The 16,358-nt window shown below is 43.3% G+C and overlaps 1 protein-coding gene across 2 annotated transcripts in view; it reads right to left on the bottom strand.

The window, feature by feature from the left end:
• Positions 1–14,717, bottom strand: part of FAM171A1 (family with sequence similarity 171 member A1) — an 87,570-nt gene extending 72,853 nt beyond the window's left edge. The window contains exons 1-2 of one of the 2 annotated variants that reach the window (XM_005480286.4): positions 14,583–14,717; positions 13,942–14,087 (exon numbers count right to left, since the gene is read on the bottom strand). In XM_005480286.4, coding sequence (XP_005480343.1) covers positions 13,942–14,035 — 94 coding nt within the window. In that variant the 5' untranslated portion in view covers positions 14,036–14,087; positions 14,583–14,717. The remainder of the gene's footprint in view (positions 1–13,941; positions 14,088–14,582) is intronic. The other variant, XM_074535500.1, reaches the window with a different exon arrangement.
• Between the last annotated feature and the right edge of the window lie 1,641 nt (positions 14,718–16,358).

The following is a 16,358-nucleotide window of genomic DNA, read 5'->3' as shown; positions in this document are numbered from 1 at the left end:
AGTAAACACCCAGGTAAGAGAACTCCTGCAATGAACAGCAACAGTTTCCTGTAGGAAACACAGGTCAGAGGCAAGTTCAAGTGAACCTGACAATGCATAAAATGTCTCCACAACCGACACAAGGATGTGTCTGGACAGCCTCCAGAAAAAAAGAATCAGGAAATAACTAAGCAACTCTTAGCAAAACTCCCTGATGAACTATTCATCTCCTTCATACTTTGGCCTGAGCATGCTCCTTGCTCCAAGACAACACAGCAGCACACTGAGGATGACACATGTTAACCTCCTCTGAAAGTCAAGGTCATCATGACTATGTGAAGAAATTACTGGCCACTCCCCAAGGTGATTATCTACACCAGAACTGCTGGCAATTGAAGTCCTGCTGTCAAAAATTACAAGAAGATTCACCTACCAGACATATTCTAAAGGAATGGCTCAGAGTGCTTACAGACCATAAAAAAATAAATCACTGCACAAGACACATCATGTCACCTAAACATGTATAATTTTATTTGTTGTTTTATGTTCCTGATCAAGAAAAATGACAGCATATCAGTTACAAACAAGTATATACGAACAGTTAGAACCCCAGAACCTACTAGGACTACCAAAGAGAAAAATCTGTACTGATTTTCAGTAATGTCATTTACAGAGTAAGACATCTGATTCAGCATCTGGTCAATATTTAGGGTATCTTAACCACTCTACTGATCTTAATACAGATAAAAATATAAACAGTAGGTCAGTTCTCCATTTTAATGCTAAGTGCATTTGTGTGTCTAGAAATGATTATTTTTAATAGTATCAAAGGCACTATCACAAGCTAAAGGTTGAATTGTCTTGAGCTACTGGAATGAGAGAAAAAAAATTGAAGTGCTATAGTTTTACATAAAAGATATAAAGGTCTAACAGTAAAATTCAGTTTTTCTGATAAAGTTAGAAATTTCTAAGAACCCCCAATAATAGTAGGAGATACCATGAAAACTGCAGGAAAAAAACAAACAACAGCCAGGAGCCAGGAATGTTTAACTAGAGGTCTCAGATTGTTTAAAAATCTCAAACAAGGGAGTACACATACTCATACACTCAATTAGTTCACATGCTTTCTATCTGCTAGCAGGGGTTTGCTGCAAATCTACCTGCCATGAACAAGAAGGAACAAACACATCTGTAAGCATTTGCAAGCCAAAACTGCTTTGAAGAAAGCCAGTGAGCAGAAAAGATGACACAACTTCTGGTGTTATTGAAATATCCACAGCAATCCAAGGACAAAATTGAAGCTAAGCATCCTGGAGAACACATTAATTTCACAGAATAATGACCATTCACAAAGGACAATCTCTGTAAGTTGTTCAAAGTACAGAGTATCATGCCATGAACACATAACTGAAAATGGTGGAAAATGCATTACAGTTTTACTGCTGTGAGGTAAGCTTTGATTCATACCATATGGCCCTACAAGACAAGCATATGTGCACATCTGCACATGTGTGCGTGAACACCGAGGTCTCCAACCAACTGCAGCCAGCCCAGTCTCTCAGCACAAGTAAGAGGACAGGATTCCAACAAACAAATACAGAGTTTTTCAAGAGTCACTCAAAAAAAACTAATCCTACTGACTCACAGTTTTTGTCTCATAAACCTGGTAAATAATACAAACTGAGACAAATGAAGGTGTGAAGATAATAAGTATTGCTATAATACCTAGTTATTATGCTCGTATTTGTTTTACTCTTTACAAGGCTCAAAAACCCCCCAAACAAAACCAATTACACTAATATGTGAATAAGTCATGACAAGGAAAGGGATCAATGGACTTACAATTAAGTTCTTTCCTTTTTCCTCTATTCTTTTTAAGGTGGTATAAAAGACATAGTTTTTTACTTTGCCCTCAGGTGAGGCCCCCCTGTGAGGTCCTCTGAATTCAGAGTTACTTCACAAAAATCACAAGTCATCAGTTTGGGTCTAAAGTAGCAAAAATATTAAACTTTATATTATACTGTAAGCATGGAGAAGACTGAAGAATGCAACTGGTTATCAGCAAAATTCCTGAAATCAACATTTCTTAGTGTTGTCTCACTCTGAACTAAAATAATTGCATCCTATGGTATTTTCTGTGTTGCAACTACAGACAAGTACTGACTTTTTAAAAGCACCTTGAATTTGAGGTGTTTTATCCTCCTGCTGCTTCTGCTGCTTCAGAGCATGAAATGAGATTCTGATGTTATCTGCAATGTCAAGTTTTGTGAGTATGTTTGAAATACACATTTGTTTACAAAACTATGTTTTAAAATGTAGGTTATCTTCTGTCAAAATGAAATAAAGTTAAAAATTAAGCTCAACTCAGAAGGAAAGGGAAGGTGAAGCAAAATGCAAGAAAAAAAGGAAGCAGGATCTTAGTAATTGTAGCTGGAATTCAAACTTCATTTCCTATTTAGGAATTTTCATGCCTTCTATCACCTTTATGCTTTTTATTTTGCCCACTTTTTAAAAATCTTCTTCGTTTCTTTACATACACATATTCAGAAAAAAAGCTTGCCATTCATTCTGGGGACAAGCTGCTGTGTACATAAAAAAACCCCTCAGAATTAAAGATCAGTATAACAGGTGGGGGCTCTCTGCCTTCCCAAAAGGCTGAAATCAAGCCCAGACTGCTGACACGCCTCCGTGCTGCCCACTGCCAGGCAACTTCTGCCTTCACCCTTTACACTCATGCAAGTGTGACAAGGAAAAGCATGGAACTGCAAGAAGAGGAGGAATACATCTGAACATTATTTCAGAATGGTTCAAGCAGAAGCTTCATTACTAAGTATCACTTAATTCATTAGAAGTCCACTAACCACTGAAGTAAAAATGGCATGAATTAAGAACAAACTCTTGTGTGAGCTTGATTTACTTCCCAGCCCTGATCTAGACACTGTATTGTCATGGTCACTGCACTTTCTCTTCACTCCTGACCTTATTTTATGCACAACAGACATACCCTCCTCATCCTGTGACTACAGAACAAGCAACAAGCCTTTTTTTTTCCAAGGCTGATACATAATTTTATTAATTTTAACTTTTATTACTTTTATTATACACTCAAGAAGCTGTAAGAATATCTTAAAAGATTAAACTCAGCAAGAGAAAGTGCTGTTCTTTTTGGCAAACATAGCCATTGCCTTCAAAGCCTTTGGGCTGTTCAAAGCTCTTCTGAATTTCAACATTTGGAGTAATGAAGGCTGCATTTTACTATCTGCACAAAGACACACCAGAATGTAAGCAATGATCTGCAACCCAATAATGTCAGATACCATTTGTTTATAGCCAGCCCCATGATGCACCAAGGCTCTGTCAGGATGGACTGTTTGAGAATATTCTTACTAGCTGTTAACCTGTACAGGATTGGACAGAATGGCATGAAGTTACAGTGAGGCCATGGGATTTTCTGCCCCATGTCAGCATCATGGTAAGGAAACAGTGCCATGCATTTACTTTTCCTCCCATCCAATATATTCCGGCACACAGAGTACATGAGAGCTTGGCCAGAAGAATTTAAGCTTTAATATTTTCCCCCATGCAATCAGGCTAGGGGTAAGGGAAGATGACATTTTATTACCCCGAGCAGCTAACTGATGCAAGACTTGCTCCTCAAATGCATCACATATTAAAAAGCATCTTTGTTTATGTGCAACCATCTATGGTAAGCAAAGATTCTCTACCACTCTGAAGGAACTTTCAGTCCTTCACTTATTAACGAGTTATATCTTGAGAGCTTATACGCATTTTTTTTTTTTAACCACTTTAAAGTACACTTTAAAGCATGCATTAACTTGCACATGGGAATAACCATTACCTTTCTAGGAGTCCACCACAAAAACTCCTCTACTCTGTTTGCCTAGCCCCTCACCCATCAAAACTCAAGGCCATTTTTCTGTGCACAGAAAGTCTTGAGACATGACACTACCCTGACCCGCTCTCTAATGACAACATCTGCTGAGAGGGCTCACTCAGCTCTTTATGCAGCAATAGTAAACCATGCTTTAAAAAACCTCAAACAAATGAAACAACCCCTCCAAGATTCACTGAGAGATTACATACAGGTAAAATTACTAATTAAAACAACATCTTCACCAAGACTCTGAACATAGCTAAAGAATGGCAAGTAGTTTTTGCTGAGGTAAACCTTCATAGAGCATGTATGTATTTATATCTGACCTTAAGAAGGATGGCCTTATCAAATGTCTGCAAAAACTAATGGTTTTCAACAAGAACTTTAGTATGGCAGATTCTCTTCCTTCAACAACTGATTTTTAAAGTACTTTCACTAATTTAATATTCTAAAGACCACTGCAGTTATAGCTTACAGCAATAAGCAAACTTGAAATTCATCCCATTTTAATTCTAATGATTCAGGCTGCTTGAAGCAACTGTATATTTAATTTTCATGTAACATGCTAACAACAATATTTACATTGACTAAGTTTAATGACACAGTTCTCTCTAAAAAGTTTTAACTAGCAGTATACTAAACAATGAAATAAAAATTCCTTTGTTCTTACAGGACAGTTAACTTTTGAAGAAAATGAGTGTCTTCAAATTAAGATCTTTAAGGTAGGGAAAATGTAACAATACCCACACACAGGTTCACCACAAAACAGCGAAAATACAGCTCTCCTTTCAAACAGGTATTCCTGGGTCCTGTAAATCATACATCATGAACCTAGAGACTGGCCCAAGCTTAAGCTACTTGCCAGGGTTTCAAATGCTGAAATAAGATGTGAATACTGCAAGAATATTCTGGGTAATAGCAATAAGGATAAAAGAGCAAGAATATCATTGTGCTTCACTGTGTCTGCCAATGTTATTATCCCAACTAGCCTTTTTAACTGCTGTAATATTTGTCCAGGTCAGCATACTACACAGCAGGTTTCAAAACTTGTGGGGACCACAATGCAGAGAGAAGCAAAAAAAGCTCCCACTTGAGCTGCTGGATCCCATTGTGCAAACAGAACGCAGAGCCCAGACAAGTTTATCCCCTCCTGCCCGGAGGTGTTCCTGCCCTTGTCCACCTCACCCCCAGCAGACCATCAGTCCTGTCTCCAGAGCTCCTGGATACATTTATTTCCCTAGCAATGCTTGCTCAATTCAAACAGAAACAAGAAAAGGCCATGAACACTCCCTAGCACACTTTCCTGCCTGTCATCAGCAAAAACAAACCAAGCCTTTCAAGATACCAGAGGGGCCAACACAGGGACAGGAGGAGGAAGGGTAGGAGAAAGAGTTAAAAGTTCTTATCTCTCAGCTGACACTCTAGTCTTGGAGACATCAATGCAAAAGTCAGTAGCAAAGGAAAGTAAAGCAATCAGCTGAACGAAGGTGGGAATCACTCTGGCTGGCAGACAGATCAGAGAGGAGTGACCAGACACTACCAGGCATCATGCACCAAACATGAAAAGTCTGTGCTGACAACTTGCTGGCAAAACTTACTCTACCAGAAGACTCTGGTAAGTGCCAGAACTGCCCCCACGTTTCTTTAGCATTCAAATGAATTAAAATGTATCATTTCCTCTTAAGCCATTTAGAACATTCAGAGAAAAGATGACTCAGGTACCAACTCACCTGTTGCCCTACAACTGGGAGAGCACTTGAGTCGTCACAGTACATGTCACAGGACACTTGAGCTGAAACTGTGGATGGAAGTCTGTTTAAACTTCTATGCAAGGCACAAACTGCAAATCTTGGGCAGGGACAAAAACCTGTTCTGACAAGAGACAGTTCCAACTGAAAGTGCCTCAAATCATCTGCCAGCATCCAGGTCCAGGTCTGCCAGTATTAACTGTATAATGCAGGTTTTTTCCCCACTGTAAGCAAATTGGTTTTTCAAAAAATTCTTTATGCTTTTACTTTGAGCAATGGGGTGGTATCATAAATCCAGATAAGAGCAGTTTCCTTTAAGTAGTAACTTTTAAAACAGTTAACTTTCTAAGTGCTGTGTCTTACATCTAATGCTTTAGCTCTACAAAAAAGGGTAATCCTGCATCAAGTGGCACTGCTGCCATGAAGTCCTTGTTTTCCCTTACCAGCTCCTCCCAACCCTTTCTGCTGCACCAGCAAGAGCATTTCTGTAATTTCTGATGAATCCAGTCAGGGAAATGATCCAGGTGAAGACTGAGCTGCTGCATACAGGAGTTTTCAGTTGGATAACTTCCTTGATCTGGTTTACCACATTGCTACACAAATGCCAGTGTGAGAAAACAAAGATGAGAGTAACGATGCAATTTAATTCAGAATAAATCAACCCCTGGGAATACAAAGCTAATTAAAACATGGCAAAAACATATAGGCAAGTCCAAACAACTCTACAAGCCTCCTTACTTGTTTCTAAACTTTTCTTTTTGTTTATTTACTCTTGGGAGTGAAACACTTAGGTTCATAAACATAACGCTACAAAGACAAATCGTTTAGAAATGTAAATAGACAATAACTTTTGTTTGAGTCTTGAAAAACAACATAACCCAGCCAGGTAATACAAGAGTGTGTTCCTTCACATAGCTTATTACACTGTATATATTCAATAGCTCAAGGCCAAGCCAGAGGGCATCACACAGGGAGACAACAGTGAGGGAGGATTCATCTGACTAAATGGGAATTCAAATAGTGTTGTGTATGTAGGCTGCCATGCTCATCAGGGAAGATTCACACAGTGGGTATTCATGAGCCCAAATGTGCTTACTCCAGGTGACAGGAATGATACTTGGCTCCATTAGTTGAGATTAGATCTTCTTGTTTGTAAAAGGATCGTGGGCAACTCACTACAATGGAGACTGCAGACGCCCAAGCCAGACGAGATGCCTCCTACCCTGGATGCAAACTGCATATCCCTCATACGAGGAGTACTTGATATGTACAGACTGAGACATCAGCTATTTGGCTCTTAACTTTTCACAACTTTTCACAGTATGGTGAAGAGCAAGAGGGCCAGACAGAACTGCTGACACATTAATTTCCTTTCAGCAGCAGTACAAATGCAGCTTTTACCTAAATTTGGTGCTGTTTTCTTAGCAAGTCTCACAAAATCACCTGAGAAATACTTGTTGTTGTGTATATGCCTTTGCTTATAAAGGATGAAAGACACCATGTTTCAATAATGACAATCACAAAGGTGGGATGAGACAAGAGTAAGAACCCAATACCACTATCATTTCTGTTCATCAGAGCAGGAAGAAGGGCTCTGTTTTCTTCAACGAAGCAGGAGTACTTTATCAACTTCTACCTCCTGTTTATCTCAGCATTCATGGACTGTCACGGTGAGCTCCCCTTTACTGCTAAACACTATTATTGCATTACACCTACCACAAAGTACAGCAGCTCTCAGCAGTCCTGCAGCTACAACTAACTGGAAGAATTATGCACCACATTGGATTCAGCCTCTTTGTTGTCCCCAAGCTAAAGGATGCTGCTACTTCCTTCCCCTTGGCTTCCGCTCCATGCTCCATTTCCTCTAACTCCAGCTGCCACTGTGTCTCCTCAGAGGCCTCAGGGCAGAGGGGCTGAGGGTGGCTCCTACAAGAGACTCCAGCCCCAGCAAGGCTGCAATGTGCTCCTGCCTCCAACTGAAAGCACCCAGGCCAGCAGCATTTGCTCGGGGCAGTGCCCATGCACAGCGACAGGGAGGCTTCACCTGCCAGCGAGGGTACAGGCAATGAACAAAGACAGGAATTCACTGCTAGGATGCTGCACTGTGGCACAGGCAGTGACAGCTCACAGAACTGCAAAAGTAAGAGTAGGAACAATTAAAAGATAGCTTCAGTGTTGGATTACCAGTTTTGTGCCCTGCCTGCATAAACTGCTTGTACTCAAAACATACTTTTATACCCACTGTAGCTCTGTTCAAATATACCCAATTCCCCAAAAGCTAGTGACGATCCCTAAATAACAGGGAGTCAAATTTAGGGATTATACTGTACATAAATGAATTTTTCCTTCAGTTTTTCCTCAGGACCTGTTGCTCTTCAAGCTAGCAAGAGTGGCATGGGTATATCTGAATCAAACCATCAGCATTTTACAGAAATGAAAATGCTGCTGTATGTTGGAACATACTTAAAAATACTCCTTTCAAGGGCTCAGACATGCCATTATGTCAACGGTGATTCTGTCTTACTATTTTAAAGTGGAAGATTCAATGCATTTATAAAAAGGAACAAAAAATTACAGTATGTTCACATTCTTATGGCTCTGTATAAAAAATACATATATATTTTCCAGTTTCTAATAAAACTGAAAATGGTATTTGTAAAAAGCATGTGCATAATGCTTATTACCCATGCACAGCAAGCCAGATATTACATTAACTGAAAGCTTAATGTAAACCAGCCTTCAGAATAACGTTTCTGGAATTTCTGAAGGGAAAAAAAAAAAGCACTCAGTTCTATCTGGCACTTCCTAAAACAAAATGTTTTAGCGTACATTATTAACATGTATTATATTAGTATCATTACATTGATTTTTTTTCTAGTAAATATAACCATTTACACAGACTTCTTGCTTCCCCTATTTTCTCTCCCTGGCATGTGTATGGTAAAACCATTGAGACCTGTGAGAGAAGTAGAATACCAGCACCACAGTTCTCTCAGAAGTTGCCTTTCTTCGTATCTAAAGGCAGAACAGATATATACTGGAGCACAGGAGAACTGATCTAACAAAAAATGAAGTTTGCATAAGGTAATGAATGTATAAGCCAACAGAAATACTGAAAGTGCATTGTTCTGATTTCAAGTTGCATGTATTTCTGAGAGATTACTTAGTTTGCCTTTGGCTGACTGGGAGAACACTCCCTGAATTATAAACGTGAGGTTCACAACAGCTGTACTGATCCAATGTACAGGCATTTGAGATGTGGAATAGAAGCTTCACTCCCAACCACACTGCTAGTCAATGGTGAGACTTCAAGCAGGGCTGTTAAGAAATGCTATTTAAGCTCAATCTCCAACCTGTCAGGTACAGCACATTCCTATAATGACATGACCAAAGCATTGCATTTCCTTGACATGCATTTTCTTCTTGGTTTTCTTCCTGGGCCAAGGTTGGCTTTGCCCACAGAAGATAGGAGTAAAAAACTAATCTGAAGTTTGTAATAACAAAGTGGAGTGACATTTCTGTGCCTCCATTTACCAAAACCACTGGAGATTTCTGATATTTTTAAAAAATTCTAAATGCACAATTCCTCTTCCTCCCCATCACACAAATACATACAGCCAAGCTTCTGTTAACCATTACAATTAAAAGTTGTAAAATTGCATTTCATTATTACCAGAAACCTTTATTTTAAACCATTCACTTAGCCAAAAGTTGACACAGCCATCAGTAAAAGCTTCATGAACCCAGTTTTAGTCTCAAGAAGGAAAAGGCATCAGTATGGTGATAAAAAACGGCAAAAAATAAGGAGAGGGAGAAACACACAGCAATTAACACTATCTCAAGACACAAGTGGGCAAAAAAGACACAAGACACAAGTGGGCCTGCAGGGAAAGCCAGCATATGAATTTGTCACTTCACAAGTGCATGCACCCATTATTAAAGATACCTTGAATCACTTAGTGCAAGGTATTACAAGACAAAAGGGTGAGCACAAATGCTCAGGAGAAAAAGACTGCAGTTTTAAACCCTCAGATCACCTAGGTAACTTGTTCATCTGACTGAGGGAAATCAGTTACTAGGCATTTGCAGGCATCAGTTGTTCACGACAAACATGAAAAAACCCAACCAGAACCCAGTACTTATCTGGATCTGATAACTGATAAAATTATAAAATAATTTTTCTAAAATAAATCACCTCATCTTCATTAACATTTTACAACACTGTCAAGTACTGAGTAAGCAGTACTTAGCTTCTACTCTGAGGAGTCCATTTGGGTCTCAGTGAAATAAACCTTTGGATCTGATGGTTATTAGTAATTTGCAGCTGAATAAAAAGAGACAGTATGGCAGTGCAAGAGGAAAGAGAGGAAGAGTATAAAACTATTTCTACATCATCTAAACTTAAGCATCATTGTTAAAACTGCAATCATGGGATAACAGTTTAAAAATAAACAAAAAAAAATCCAGCCCAGAACCAGAGGATCTTCTCAGAGCTGTGCTGTCCAGAAAAGCAGACTTTGCAGAATATCCAGCTGAAAGGACTGTGAAGTTATCTTCCATGAAATAATGGAATGGCAGCTTGCAGGAAGGCAATTCCAAACAGCAGCACTCAAACATCAACCCTCCTGTCCTCCACACACACAGAGGGAAAAAAACACTGCAGATTCTGACTAAGCAGCAACATCTGAATTTTTATTCACCATCATACTGGAAAATAATTATCTACCTAATCTCATTCTGGGATTGTGAAGATGAGATACCCTGAGCATATTCATCTACTGGTAGGCTAGTATTTGAATTGGGTACTATTTACTACTCAAATATTATTTTATTATTAATAACTTCTTAATTTTGAAAAACTAATAAAATAGGAAGAACAACTTCCAAGAAATATGAGTTAAAACTAATACACACTGCAGTAGAAAAATATAATGCCAGAATTCTGCACTAAAGCAGAATTCTCTAAAATCTCTAGGATTTCTCTAAAAAGATCTCCCTAGCAGCTACAAATAAATGATCCTCATCTTCTACTGAGAGGCAAAGTTTCCAGGCAATAAAGAAATTTAATCCCTTCCCAAATTACACTGATTATGCTTACATTCTCCCTGGTTTAATGTTACATCTCCATATAACTCTTAAATTCCTATTTGCCAGAGGTCTGTTGTTAGCTTTTATACAGGACCTATCCATGTGAAAAAGCATGCACCATATATTTTGTGTATTCACCAAACAAATCACCACTTAAGAGTTAGTTCAGGGGCTTATTTGTTTGTTTTAATATTTACACACATTCATTTCAGCACTAAAAGAAACTGAAGTTCAGGAATACCTGTTAGAACACTTAAAAAATTCAAACAAAACCAAAACCAAACAAAAACCCCACAAAACCATAACTTAGCCCTCATCTGAAATACCTGTCAGGTTTTAAATACTTGAGACAAGTTACAAGAGACAAGAGGTAAAGGTTCTAAAGGGTACCTGCATGGACATCTAACACCCTCACTGCTGGGGTTCCAAGCACCAACACAAACAAAAGCAAACCCATCTGTGAGAATTTTACCCTATCAGAGCAAGTACATTACTGAGACTTAGAGGGTACTCTGTGACCTTCAGAGGCCACAAGAGATCTGCATAAAAAAGTCATTCAATTTTCTAAATACAGTGCTAAGTGCAGAGCTTAATAACCAGTACTTCCATATTCACAAATTACGTAATCAGTCTGGCTGAGGAGAATTTGAAGCTGGGACTGTCTGAACATATGTCTGAGACCAATAAAGGAGAGAAATGCTTGATGCAAAGCATCCCTCCTCATCTTTTCCTAATCAGAACATTGACTACAAATCCCACCTTCAAAAAGCTCCAAATCCAAGACCTATTTATTTGGATTGTTAATGCAGATGTGGAACATCTTAACCAAGTCTCATTTGATCTGTCCCACCATGAGGAGGGCTCTGCACCCTAGTCTCATGTAACCTGTCCAACAAAAAATACTGCGGCTGAAGCAATTACTCCCTAATGGCATGCTCTGGCTTTCTAACCTCTACCTTTATTTTAATCCTTTGGTTTTTAACTAGTCCGTTCAGCCACAAAGGAAAAGACAGTCATGTGCAAACATCCCTGAACTTCAGCAATGGCCCTTCACTTGTACCTACAACTGAGACCATGGTACTAGAAGGGCAAGAGGGAAAACCAGCTAGTTTAGGTTTTACAACAATTTAGCACTTACTGTGCTGTGTGTATACGAACTGGGAATGTACCTAGTACTAAAACTCTTTTCCACAGAGCATCATCACACCTGATGTTCACAAAGTTATTCAAGGTTACAAGCTGGCATCACATAAACCTTCAAAAAAAGATTCACAGTAAGGAGGTGGTATTAGGATGCAGAATACACTTTGATATGAGATCAGCTCTACAAATCCCCTAGTACCAATGTACATGTCCAAAGAATAAAGACTGGGCTTCTACTTAGGCTTTGGAAAGTGATATTATGAAAAACTCAGATGTTCTTACATGGAAGACAAAATTAGACATTTCTATTTCGATAAAGATATTCTCAACTCACTGACATAGCTGTTATTACTCAAATAATCAGTCATCAGTCTTGATGTAGATGTAGCAGCTACAGACAAGCCTTTCTATGCCATCTGAATTGAGTTCAACAATAGAAGACAAGATCAGTCAGACAGCTGAAAGGCACTAATTCTGCCAATACCTCACCACTTTGATTACATTAAGGAGATTTTCCATATGATACAAAAATTATAGTTAATTTTGATATTACCTTGGTATCTGATGTGCTAGCTTCATGGGCCACACACCGCTCTGGTTTTCTGGCATGCTCATCAATAAATTCAGTACATCCCAAGTTCAGTGGCCTTTGAGTTTTAGTTAGTGGTTCTTATTCCAGAACAGCTATTTTTGTTTGTCCTTTAAAAAAGGCAGAAACTGGTATTGCATTTGATGTCAGATTGCCTGGTGTGGTGGGTTTTCCTACAAGACACCTTTGCCTTTTGACTACTCTGTGTGTGAACATATGCCCACCCAGATTCTACTTAGGGTACCTAAATCCAACCATGAATGAAGGAAATAAAAAAGGTTACTTTCAATGTTTTATTTCTTGGAGCAAGCATTGCTTACTGATTGTTACAACCTGTGCGAGACAAGGAAAGCTCTGAGGAAAGAGGACATAAGCACACCCTTCACACGGTGCACATCCACCCCAGTGCAGCGGGAAGGATGCTGCCAGCCCACTGCCATAAAGGCTCAGCCGGTACATGATCGCTTGTCCCAGATGACGCATTCACCCATTTGACAATACATACCACAAGGCCAACGCTGACCACGGGGAGGATGCATTTCCTTCTTAACACGCCTTGTACCCCTATGTACTCAAGTTTTCTGCATCCTGACATGCCCGTGGTCCCGGCAGGCGCGATGCCGCCGCTGGATCCCTATTGGAGCCCGACGGAGGGGCTGCCCTCCTGTCACCAAGGCCAAGGGCGAGGAGGGCACGGCGGTGTTTCCCCCCTCGCCGAGATCCCACAGGGGGAGGGCTGGAGGGCAGGTGCACCTGGCCGGCCCAGGGGCTGCCACACCACGGCACAGGTGAAGATCAGACTTGTGCAGCCCAGGGCAGGACTCGCAGCCCGGCACAGGAGCATCAGGAGCTGCTCCCGGTGCCCCCGGGCGCTCGGGCACTGGCTCGCTGCGGCTTCTGCGCCCACCGGGCGAAGACGGGGGAGACCCTGCCCGGCCGGGGAGCGTCTCTGCCCGGCTGCCCAGGGGCAGCGGTGACAGACCCCGCCCGGCCGGCGGGAGCCACCGCGCCGAACAAAAGGCCCGGCGGAGGCCCGGAAACGTCCCGGGGCCGCGGCCGAGCCGCGCCGTCAGCCCGGGGGGCGAACCCCAGCCCGGCCGCCCCGCACGGCCTGCGGCCGCCGGTGCCCCCCACCCGCCTCTCGCCGCCGCGTCAGGCCCTGCAGCGGGCACGGCGAGGAGACGAGAACCCGGGGGAAAAGGACGCAATGCAACAGCTCCGGCGGCGCCGAGGGACGGAGGGAGGAACGGAGGGGGCAGCACAATGAGGCCAGCGCAGCCCCTGCCCCTGCCAGTAACAAAAGCTCCCCAGCCGCGGGGCTGTCTCCGCTTCTCCGGGCTGCGGGGTCTGCGGCGGCCGGCGGAAGCCAGGAGAGGTCTCACATCACCGACCCGCTTCCCCGCCGTACCCTCGGTCCGGCCCCCCGCACAATGCAGCCCCCGCCGCCCCGGGGATCGCCGCACAAAGCGGGCCAGTCCCGCCGCCCATCCCGCACCGACCTTGAGCCGCCTCGGGCGCCCCTAAGGTTTTGGTCACCGCCTTCCACACGTTGCAGCCCAGCAGGCAGAGGAGAAGCGCCGCCGACCTGCTCATTTCCACCCGCCGCCGCCAGCCGCCGCCAGGGAGAGAATCGCCGCCGGAGCCGCTGCCCGGAGGAGGAGGAGAAAGAGCCGCATCAGGGGCTGGCCCGCTCCGCGCCTCCCTCCATGTTGCCGTGCGCTGCCCCTCCTGCTTTCTCCGCCTGCTGCATTGTCGTCCCGCCGCTGCGCCCCGGCTCCGCGTCCCGCGCTGTCCCCCCAGGCAGGCGGGCGGCGCAGGCGAGCGGGAAGGAAGGGGAGGTGGAAGAGCTCCGCGGCCCCACTGCCTGTCCGCTCGGGTTTATTCCTTAATTCCGCTCCCGTTTATCCATCCCCCCGCTCTCCCCGCGGGAGCGGCGCGGGCTCTCCGCCCGCCCCTTAACCCTTGGCGGCACCCCCTGCCCTGCCCGCGTCCGGCGGCGCAGCGCCCCCTGCCGCCCGCGCCCTGCCCTGCCCCGCCGCGGTGCTCCTCGCAGCGCCGGTGCCGCCCCCGGCCCGCCCGGGGCGGCCGCGCGTCCCCCGGGGCAGTCGGGCCGGGCCGCGCCCGCCGCAGCCGCGCTCACCTGCCGCGCTCACCTGCCGCGGGGGACCGAGTCCCGCCCGGCCGCGCCCGCCGCCCGCTCTCCCTCCCTGAACGGCTGCAAAATGGCCTCCCCAGCCGCGCCGGCCCCGCTCGCCTCCCACCACAGCCAGCGGGAGGGATGAGGGGGAAGGCGGGTGTCCTGACCTGCTCTCCGCACGGCTGGGACGTGGCGGGTCGCAGGGTCCCCGCTGCCACGCGTGACCTCCGGCCGGGCCCCTGCTGCTGCTGGAGTATTTAAAGCGAATTTCAAATCCAAAACGAACCAACCCACCACAAAGCAACAGCAAATGCACCCATCTACTGGTTTTAGTACAAAGTTGTTTTTTAAAATGCTATAGCAAACTGCACAGGAACGGTGAACTCTGGGTTGGAAATCGTGGCATTGAGGGCTGAGACCGGACACGGTGCCTCCCGTCCTTCCCCGTGCGGAGAATGGCAGGGGTAGCGCTGGGGACATCCTGCCGGGGGCAGGGAACTCTCCCTGGGGGCTTTCTCACTGGAGTGGTTTGCATCTGCCCTAAGAGCATCTCTCGCCTTGCTTTCCTTCAGGCCAGCAGAGGCAGAACACAAGGGCACAGCAGTCACTCCTCCCTTCCCGGTCTCTGCTGAGCATTACGCGTCCTAAGGGAGGGAGAACAGGCGCTCCTCGTGTTTCCTCCAGCACGGAGATTGCTGCTCCAGACAGCTATTATGGCAAGTCTTTACACAGCTGTGCAAAGCAAAGCCTCTGCCCCACTGCCTCGCGGATTTCCCACGATCTGCTCCCAAACACTGCCAGTGCTTCAGCTGGCCTCTAAGACTGAAGTTTGTATACCTACAAATTCAATCTCTCACTGAGGTGCCCTAAAGTTTCAGGACTTATTTGTAAATCTATTTTTAAATAAAATCTTCCAATAAAAATGTGATGTATTAAAGATCGATTTTTAGAAAGCAGTACAGTTGTTTATTTTACAGTTTATTTTGTCCTTTCAGTATTTGACCAGAGTAGCTGCATCACAAGCTACAGGTTGTTTATTTTATGAATTTTATGAAATTCTGGTACCCCAGAAGTGTTAAAACAGACTTAATAGATCATTTTCAGACACACTCCAGTTGATTACAACATATTTCACTTTGGTTTTACTGTTTTCAAATAAATTTTCTGAGAATTGATAAATGCTGTGGAGACACTGCAAATTTATCCTTTTATCCCAAGAATTTGGAGGATTTATTTGTAAAGTTCAATCCCATAAGAAAACTAAGTACAAAAAGGCCATTCAGTTCACAGAGAAGACTAAATGAACAAATACAGATCATGTGATCTTACTCCTGCTTGTCATAAACAAAGATTTCAATATTTTAAACTCATGGCATGTCTTAAGTGTGAGGCAACTTGTTTCTAAAGAAAGGAGGCTGACCATGTGGAAAATAATATAGCTTTTTCCCCCCCTTTCTCTAGATGTTCATGAACTTAAATTAGCATACGTAGGATGAGCTCAGAGCTAGAAACCTAACCTTACTTAAAACCTAATTGTCTGTAAAGAAAGGTAGAGCATTTTGTTACAAAGAGGAAAATGCATTTTCCTGAATATAGTCGTATTATTTTCACAAAAAACCAAACAGATACAACAATTCTTGCAGCATCAATGAATACCACATAACGACTAAGGCTGGAAAGAAATGAGACATTGCACAGAGAAATCACAGAATTCAAATGGTTTGGCCTGGAAGGGACTTTAAAGATCACCTGATTTCAATTCCCCTACATAAGCAGGGA

This window comes from Zonotrichia albicollis, chromosome 1 (genome assembly GCF_047830755.1).
Source record: "Zonotrichia albicollis isolate bZonAlb1 chromosome 1, bZonAlb1.hap1, whole genome shotgun sequence".
In the NCBI taxonomy this organism is placed as follows: Eukaryota; Metazoa; Chordata; class Aves; order Passeriformes; family Passerellidae; genus Zonotrichia; species Zonotrichia albicollis.
The sequence above is the reverse complement of the archived record's forward strand: the minus strand, read 5'-3'. Positions and strand labels throughout refer to the sequence as shown.